The 8,567-nt window shown below is 53.4% G+C and overlaps 1 protein-coding gene across 3 annotated transcripts; it reads right to left on the bottom strand.

The window, feature by feature from the left end:
• Window positions 1–1,105: 1,105 nt before the first annotated feature.
• KLF4 (KLF transcription factor 4) lies at window positions 1,106–5,796 on the bottom strand. Of its 3 annotated transcripts, XM_070459340.1 has the most exons (5): window positions 5,190–5,796; window positions 4,961–5,081; window positions 3,291–4,284; window positions 3,027–3,191; window positions 1,106–2,067 (listed from the first exon to the last, which is right to left on the bottom strand). In XM_070459340.1, the coding sequence occupies exons 1-5, from the start codon at window positions 5,192–5,194 to the stop codon at window positions 1,892–1,894; spliced, it is 1,461 nt and encodes a 486-aa protein (XP_070315441.1). In that variant the 5' UTR covers window positions 5,195–5,796; the 3' UTR covers window positions 1,106–1,891. The 3 variants fall into 3 exon arrangements, with proteins under 3 accessions (XP_070315441.1, XP_070315439.1, XP_070315440.1); XM_070459338.1 differs by having other exon boundaries at window positions 3,027–4,284; XM_070459339.1 differs by having other exon boundaries at window positions 3,027–4,284; window positions 4,961–5,077.
• Window positions 5,797–8,567: the final 2,771 nt, after the last annotated feature.

The raw sequence follows: 8,567 nt of genomic DNA, 5'->3' as shown, positions 1-8,567 counted from the left end.
CACCAGCTATAATGGACAGGTAATAAGCAGTCTAAAGAAAATGCCAGTCAGCTTCTGTCCGCTTGACAATGTTAATTAGTCACCCACATCACCATTACAAATACATAATGTCAACAAGTGTCACAAATGCTTTTTTCCACTCTGTGACAGCCACAAACGAACTTCAGATTCTTGGGTATCCACCGTAAAAAAAGTTTTAAGCTTTAATAATTCAAGAAATATGCTACCAACTTCCAAAAACAAGTAAAATGTACTCAAATTTACATTACCCTTGGTTTTGTGACTGAGTCATTTTTGCCTCTTTTGTTTCAATGAAACAAAAATGGAAACAATGGGGCCGGCTTATCTGAGGACTGATGAAGTTTTAAAAATTTGCTAGAAACTTTGGTTCTACCCTCTTTTGGAGCTCTAAAAGTAATGTATCTGTTACACACAAACATAAGTGAATCCTTTAATCCTCAGGAGGGCACTGTGGAACTGCGTTCTTGATATTGTCCGCTGTGGGGAGGTTCTTTTGTTATACAAATTGTTCTGAGTGCAAGGCCAGGCCTGGGAAAGAGACTTACATTTTCATTCGATTTTAAAGAACAAACCATAAAGATCTTTTAAAATGTGAAACTGGAACATGCATGTTTATGACTACTCTCATAGTAAACTGAGCAAATTGAAGAATGAGCTGTTTCTACCTGGAAGTTCATAGTCAGGTAGGGAAACTGCTTTCCTACATCTTTTAATGAGCATTTGAAAGAGAAACCTGAACTAGCTAAGTTTAATTCTATGATCATAAATCCTCAGAGCTTTCAGCCCACAGCATTATACAGTACTCATTGTAAAACTAAGCAGTCTTTTAAAAGTCTTCTTTTAATCTCTTGAGATAAAGTCAGCTTTTTGGGGGTGCTTTTCCCGAGCTTTACCCACTGGGTTTAAACTGCAGTTTCTGTTATGTGCTTTTCCCGGGGAAAAACAACGCAAAACAAAAACAAGGCTCAGATAAAATATTATAGGTTTATTTAAAACTTAATTCTCACCTTGAGTATGCAAAATACAAACTCCACAAAATGTTCATTTTTTTTACTTTGTAGTTTACAAATATACAAAATAGAAGTTTGCTTAAATTTATATTACATATTTATTAAGGCAAGGAACTATATAGAAAAAACATTTGTTCTGCTTAAGGCATACTTGGGAATAAACCATTGTACAAATTATTGCACATCTGAAACCACAGTGCATAACAGACTGTCTGCATAAAAAGATTAAAGTAAACCAGGTGTATTTACCTGACTTAGGTCATAAATGTAGATCGGAAGACAAAAATAGATTTTCCTTGTCAAAGTATGCAGCAGTTTGAGAACTTTGGCCTCATTTGGTACCTTTAGAACCAAGACTTACCAAGCACCATCGTTTAGGCTATTAAACACCATTTTCTGTACCTGAATTTCTTCCTCTTCTTCTAAGATCGTCATAATGGCTTTTAGAAGGCAAACAGAATACAAGGTGATCTTTATGCTTATATTGCATCAAAACAATTCTCAAGGGGTTCTGGTCTTCCCTCCCCCCAACTCTCAGATCTAATTTATACCCTGATATCCACAACTTCCAGTCACCCCCTTGGCGTTTTGTAAGTCCAGGAATATATATATTCAAGTTGGATTTAGAATTGGAATGATAGAAGATCCAGTCACAGACCCCATCTGGTTTTTGTTTTGAGTTTGTCTTTTGGTTTCCTTGTGTCTCCTGATTATCCATTCACAAGCTGACTTGTTGGGAACTTGACCATGATTGTAGTGCTTTCCAGCTGGCTTCCTCCCCTCACCGGGAAGACAGTGTGAAAGGTAAAAAATACTGAACTCTCTTCTGGCAGTGTGGGTCACATCCACTGTTTGGGGATTTAAAAGTGCCTCTTCATATGTAAGGCGAGGTGGTCCGACCTCGAGAATGCCCGGTCGCACTTCTGGCACTGGAAGGGGCGGTGCCCCGTGTGTTTGCGATAGTGCCTGGTCAGTTCATCTGAGCGGGCAAACTTCCACCCACAACCGTCCCAGTCACAGTGGTAAGGTTTCTCACCTAGAAAAGGAAAATAAAACTCGTTGGAAGCTATTCCTGAAGGATGAAATTTTAAGAACTTGGAAGCCAGACATCAAACCAACTCAAGTACCCCATTCCAAAAGGATCCAGGAAACGTCTTTATACCTTCTCAGGGCTGTATTAAATTTCAGATCATAAACAGGAATTTTACGTGTGTTTTCTTTTGCTTTTTTTTTTTTAAGGGAAATTAGATAATCGCAGAAAACACAAAAACCACTTAAAACTATACTTCTGTTGGACTAACGTTTTCATTCTTTTGAGCAAAGATAGGGGCAGGAAATGAATTTAGAGATTATGACTGTTAGTGTGTCTCTCCTAACCCAAACCAAGCAATAATATCCTATCCCACTGCAACTGGTTCTAAAAAGTGATAGGAGGCTACTACTTTTCCTGTACCAGTATTATTAATGAAAGCTTTACCTTAGTGACCTTCTGTACCTACTTACATCCACAAATTCTCTGTGGTGACAATCTTAAATCAAAATCTCAGCAAGCCTAACCATTAAGTCCTTGAGAGTTAAATAAAACCTAATTGTTAGGACTAGAGAGGGGGAAGGGGTGAACCCTGGGAAGGGAACAACCAATAAAAATAGTGGAGAATACAAAACTGTTTAAGAAACTTATCATGACTCTGCACAGCAAGGCATAATTTCTTGATTACAAGGGCAATGCTTTGCTCAAACTCGAAGAGGCCCACCTGCAGCCTGGAATCTCCCTGCCTTTCAAAGGCCTAACAAAACTGCACTTTCAAGCACTGATACCATCCGCCCATCAAAAGGCTCCTGGGCAAAATAGTAGGCGCCAGTTTGCTGTTCTCTCCTGTGATCCAGGAGATGGAGGAGATAGACTGCACCCCACATCCCAAGGGAGGCCCTGAGGAGTGTCGAGGCTGGACATCAGCCGCCCCCCACCCCTTCCACGGCTTCGAGTCCTCCTACCTGTGTGGGTGCGCAGGTGTGCCTTGAGATGAGAACTCTTGGTGTAGGTTTTGCCGCAGCCTGCGTAATCACAAGTGTGAGTGGCCGTCCTTTTCCGGGGCCAAGACCGTCTTCCCCTCTTTGGCTTGGGCTCCTCTGGCATGCAGGAACCGGGTGGCATGAGCTCTAGGGGTGAAGAAGGTGGGGTCAGCGTCAGCCTGGGTGCCCCGGCCGGCCGGCACACGCAGGGCTCCCCAGCCCCAGCTATGCATCCCCGGGACTGACCTTGGTAATGGAGCGGTGGGACCTGCGGCTGCATCTGGTCGGGCAGGAAGGGAGGGTAGTTGGGCCCGGGGTGGGGATGGAAGCCCGGGGGGAGCGGCAGGGCAGGATGACAGTCCCGGCTGCTCAGCAGTTCCTCCGCACCCAGGGTCGGGGTAGTCCTGCTGGGGAGCTGCCGCCCCAGGGGAAAGTCGTGCGCAGGCGGCCGGTGGCCATTGCTGAGAGGAGGTCCAGTGCCCAAGTGGGCCTCTAGGGGCCGACCGACGGTGCACGAGGAGACAGCCTCCTGCTTGATCTTGGGGCACATGCGTGGCGGCCCGCCGCTGTAGGGCGCCACCACCACCGGATGGCTGCCGTCCGGGCTGCCTTTGCTAACACTGATGACCGACGGGCTGCCGTACTCGCTGCCAGGGGCACTCAGCGACGCCTTCAACACGAACTTGCCCATCAGCCCGCCACCTGGCGGCTGCGGCTGCTGCGGCGGAATGTACACTGGGTCCAATTCGGGCCGCAGGAGCTCGGCCACGAAGCCGCCGGAGGGGCTCACATCGTTGATGTCCGCCAGGTTGAAGGGAGCCGTCGGAGGGGGTGCAGACTCCCGGCTGTAGAGGAGGCCGCCGCCCGCGCCGCCCGGCGCCGCCACACCCGGGTCGCCCCCGGCCCGGATTGGATAGCTGAAGCTGCAGGTGGAGGGCGCACTGGCTGGACCGCTGCTCGACGGGGAGGACGAGGATGAGGCTGATGCCGAGGAGGACACCGTGGCGGCCACGGACTCCTGATGGGACAGCGAGTTGGAGAGGATAAAGTCCAGGTCCAGGAGATCATTGAACTCCTCCGTCTCCCTCCGGGGCAGGAGAGCCGGGTTGCTGCTGCCGCAAGCCGCGCTGACTCCTCCACTCTCCAGGTCAGTGGCCACGGTCGCGGCCGCCAGGTCGTAGGGGCGACCGGGAAGCACTGGGGGAAGTCGCTTCATGTGGGAGAGCTCCTCCCGCCAGCGCTGTGGGGACAGGACGCGAGAGAAACAGTCAGTGCTGCCCCTAACTGCCACCGATGTTAGTGGTGGGCCCGCCGCGCCTACACCGCCTAGAGACGGGGACCGGACGGGCAGGAAGGGCCCCGGGGTCTGTAGGTGCCAGTGCTGCCATCATGGCCCACACCCGGGTCTGAGGAGAGGCGGTGCGTGGATATATGGAGGATGTTAGGTTGTGTCTGCCCAATTGCGTGTGAGCGAGCGCCGAGGCTCGCCAGCCTGGGTCCCACCCCCGCCGGATCCCGGGGACGCTCCCGCCGCCCCGGGAATTGGGACACCGAGGTTCTCTTGGGGCGCCCTCGCCACGGGGACGCCTACGCGCCAAGCTCCCTCGGGCCCAGCCAGTGTCTGGGGACACAGACACCTCCCGCCCGGTGGCCCGCGCGCCCGCCCTGCCGCTCGCGCGCTCCGGGACGTGTGCGGACCCGGTGTGCGCCCCCGGCGGCTCCACCGCGTCGGGACCACACGCAAGTACAGCTGAGCCATGGGCCAGGAAGCCATCCCGGGTAGCCTGCGGAGGAGCTCGTGCGGGGCCACTCCTGCCCGGCGTCTAGAGGTGCTCGGTGACCCCAGGGCTCCGCCCGTCCCCATCCCACCCACAGAAGCCCACCGGAGGGCCCCAGAGGCCCGGGCCGACACTCACGTTATTCGGGGCACCTGCTGGACGCAGAGCCTTCTCCCTTCCCGCCGGGCCGGACGCGAACGTGGAGAAGGACGGGAGCAGCGCGTCGCTGACAGCCATGTCAGACTCGCCAGGTGTCTGCCTTCGGACCGGGTGGGGAGCAGAGGCAGAAATCAGGGGCCACTCTCGACCACCGCTCTGGCGCGTCCCATCCGCCCTCACCCCTCCCTGCGCCCCGCGCCGCACCTACCTCATTAATGTGGGGGCCCAAAAGGTCCTCGGAGTCCGAAGCAGTAGGGGTACCCGAACCCCAAAGCCAAAGAAGAGGAAAAAAAAATTAGAAACGAAGACAAAACCCAAAACCCCAAATTGCCCGAGATCCTTCTTCTTTGGATTAAATATAAAAGGGAGATGCCTTTAAAAAAAAAAAAGTTCCTTTGTATACGAAAGTTCTTAGAAAAGTTGTAAACTCGTAAAAATAGACAATCAGCAAGGCGAGTTAAGTAAGTCCGGTGGCCAGGATGCGCTCTCTTCGACTCAGCAGCGTCCCCCACCGCTGTCGCGGTCGCCGCGGCTATCGCCGTGAGCGCTGGGGCTGTGGCCGGGGTGGCGGGCGGGCGGCGCCGCCAGGTGAGACTGGATGCGGTGGCGCGGATCTGCGGACTGGGCGGCGGCGCGAGGCGCGGAGTCCAGGGGGCTGCGCGGGGCGCGCGCGGCCATGGGCGCTGGCCGCGGGCGGGTGAGTGGGTGGGTGGGGGGCCGGAGGGGCGGGGAGGGGCACTTGGCGGCTCCCGGTGCCGCCGCCGCCCGCCACCGCCTCTGCTCCCCGCGCGCCCGCAGCCGCGCTCGCTCTCTCAGGCCGGGGAACTGCCGGCGGCCGCCGCGCGCTCCTTACTTATAACTTCTCCGCTCCCGCCCTCCCCCCGCCTCCTACCCGCTGCGCGCCCGGGCCAGCCGCCAGGCCCCGCCCCTCCCTTTCTTCTCCCCTCCTTCCAGCGGCCCCCCCGCGCGTTGCCATGGCAGCTAAATAAACAAACTCGGCGCACGTGGGGGCGGGGAGGAGGGAGGGGCGCAGGCGGGGCCCGGCGGGCCGTGACGCCAGCCCGGCAGCTGGCGGGCAGGAGCCGCGCTGACGCCGGCGGCGGTGGCGGCAGCGGGCCCGCCGCGGGGATTTGGGTACGGGGCGCAGGTCCGGTCGCCGCACGACCAGGACAGTCGGCGTCGCCGCGGGCCGCTCCTTGAGTTCGAAGCTCGCGGCCAAGAGGGGTCGGTAGGGGAGAGGGGGACTGTAGCGCTACCCCACCCCCACTCCGGTGCGCGCTTGCCGCGCAGTCTGCGCACTGGAGAAGAGCGCGATTATCCGCGTGACTCATCCAGCTCGGGTCCGTCATACGCACGCAGGAGCCCTGGTCTAGTCCCCCAGCGCCAGTGCGGGCATTTGGCCTGGCCTCGCATAGTCCTTCTTGGGCTCGTCTGCCCGGGTGGGGGTTGGGAGTAGAAGGGAGGTGGGTGCCCTCACCTGCGTGGCGAGGACCCGGAGACTGAGAAAGCGGGAGGGGTGTTCCCCGTCTGAAAAGGGCGGAAAGAGGCCGGAATGGGAAATGGAGCTACGGCTTTGATAGCTGAAGGAGCGAGGAAGGGACTGAAAGAGATTTCGCTATGTGAGGTGGGGGTAGGGGAGGGGCGTGAGGCGCGGGGACACCTTTCAACCGGGAATCTCAAAGCACTTTGCAAAGCACGCAACTCTCCACTTTATGGATGAGAAAACTGAGTCATAAAGAGGTGAAGTGGCGAGGTAAAGGTCAAACGGCAACTCGTTCCCTTGGCTCAGGCTCTAGAGCGGTCAGACCCACCGAAAGGGGCTCGGCTGGAAAGTGGCCCGGTGCCAGAACGTGGAACGATGCGGTGGGACCCGGGTGCTGAAACAGGGCCCCCGGAGCTCGCGGCAGCCGTCCCTGCCCACCAGGAAGAGAAGAGGAAACGGCAATCGTTATTTCAGTCTTATAACTCGGCCTCCCCACCCCCACTCCCCCTTGGTTTGTGATCAGTAATTTTCCAGCCGGGAAATGTTTTCGCCGTCATCTTCTCTGCAAACAGTGCCTTTTATTAAAAAAAAAAAAAAAAAACGTGAGTGTGGTGTTCGGTATCGCTTTCTAAACGTAGGCTTGCGAGGTGTTTTGTTTGGATTCAGGCGCGCCTTGGGCTCAGACCGCCCTCTGCACCAAGCCCCCTGGTCTGTAAAGGCGGCCGGGTGTCAGCCCAGGAGAGAAAAGGGAGGAGATGCAGAAGGATCGAAGCCCCAGCCCTGGGCAGTGTGCGCTCACCCTCACTGAGATCCAGTTACCTCGTACTTTAAGTCACCTGTTTATTTGAGTCCTATGCTCCTGGTACCTATTAGGTTTCCTTAGGATATTTGTTATCCTTGATTTCCCTACTCCTTGCCAACCACAGAAGCATTCTTGGAATGCATCGCGCCCCGAATGAATGCACTCAGCCCTTTATGCCAAGGCCAGGAATCCCGGGTCGGTTCGGAGAGTTGGAAGCCCTTGCGGGTCCTCCAGCCGGGCTTTGGCCAATGGCTGCCAGGGCATGTAGCCGGAGGGGAGGGCAGGTTTTCGCGGGGAAACCACCGACCCTCCTCCCGCGGCCTGGAGGGTTTCAATCCCACCCCATAGGAGCCAGCCAGTTTAACTCTGAAAATATTGCCCTATTCAAAAGGAGGAACCAAGAAAGAACGATACCTGCAACCTCCTCCCCTGTTGCTTTCATTGTGATGACAAACATTTCTTGGGATACTGACTGGGGCTTGAAGATACATGGAAAAGTTAATCCACTTTACCATCAAAGCCAGGGTTCTTAAACTGCATTGAACTTGGATAACTCCTTGATTGGCAACCCTTACCCTCCTGATGTGTAAGTCAGGACAGCATTTTCTAGTTACGGAACCCGTGCGTGAGGAGCTTTCTGCTTTTCTCTTATTTATCTAAGTCAGTAGGCCTTTCCCTTCAACAAAAGTAACCACCACGGTGAAAAAACAATATTACACAGATGATTAGGAAAGCCACTATTATTATGTCATATAATCAAGACAAGATTCTGAAACTCAATTTAAAAAGGCAAACTTTCCTAACAGCCTTCTGGAGGAGGAAAGCCAGTGCCTCTTTGTGGCAGGCAGCTTTCTGGTTATTCCTCTGATTGCATCATAAAGGGAACTCTCTAGATTTGCTCCAGCATTTCTAAAAGAGGTAAGGAACTTCAAGTTCACAAGTCATCTCCTTTCAAGGCAGGTGCCTGGTGTGACATCAGGGTTATGACCATGCCTCTTTTCAGAACAGGTAGGTCCAGAAGAGTTAAATCCCTGGCCTATATAATTTATAAACATGAGGCTGAGTAAACGTTTGATGACTAAATTGCACTCTGAAATAATAATGGAAGACACCCTTGAAAGAAGAATTAAATACTTACTGGTGACTTTATTTCAGCAAACTGATATTACAAGTTTTGTGGTATGGAAGTTAATTATTAATGTCCTTGGAGTTATAAAACAGATTTTTTTTTTTTCCTCGAGCACAAACTGCATTAGTTGGCAGAAGACGTGATGGAAACCACTAGTGCTAAGGGATTAATG

The sequence above is a fragment of the Odocoileus virginianus genome, chromosome 31 (assembly GCF_023699985.2).
Source record: "Odocoileus virginianus isolate 20LAN1187 ecotype Illinois chromosome 31, Ovbor_1.2, whole genome shotgun sequence".
Classification (NCBI taxonomy): Eukaryota; Metazoa; Chordata; class Mammalia; order Artiodactyla; family Cervidae; genus Odocoileus; species Odocoileus virginianus.
This window is presented reverse-complemented; position numbering and strand designations above follow the sequence as displayed.

Bases quoted from the DNA above. Each gene is read 5' to 3' on its own strand.
- KLF4 (XM_070459338.1), bottom strand. The intron at 4,285-4,960 runs GTGAGTGTCGGC...CTGTCCCCACAG, and splicing joins CAGCAGGTGCCCCGAATAAC to CGCTGGCGGGAGGAGCTCTC. The intron at 2,068-3,026 runs GTAGGAGGACTC...TTCCTTTTCTAG, and splicing joins ACACCTGCGCACCCACACAG to GTGAGAAACCTTACCACTGT.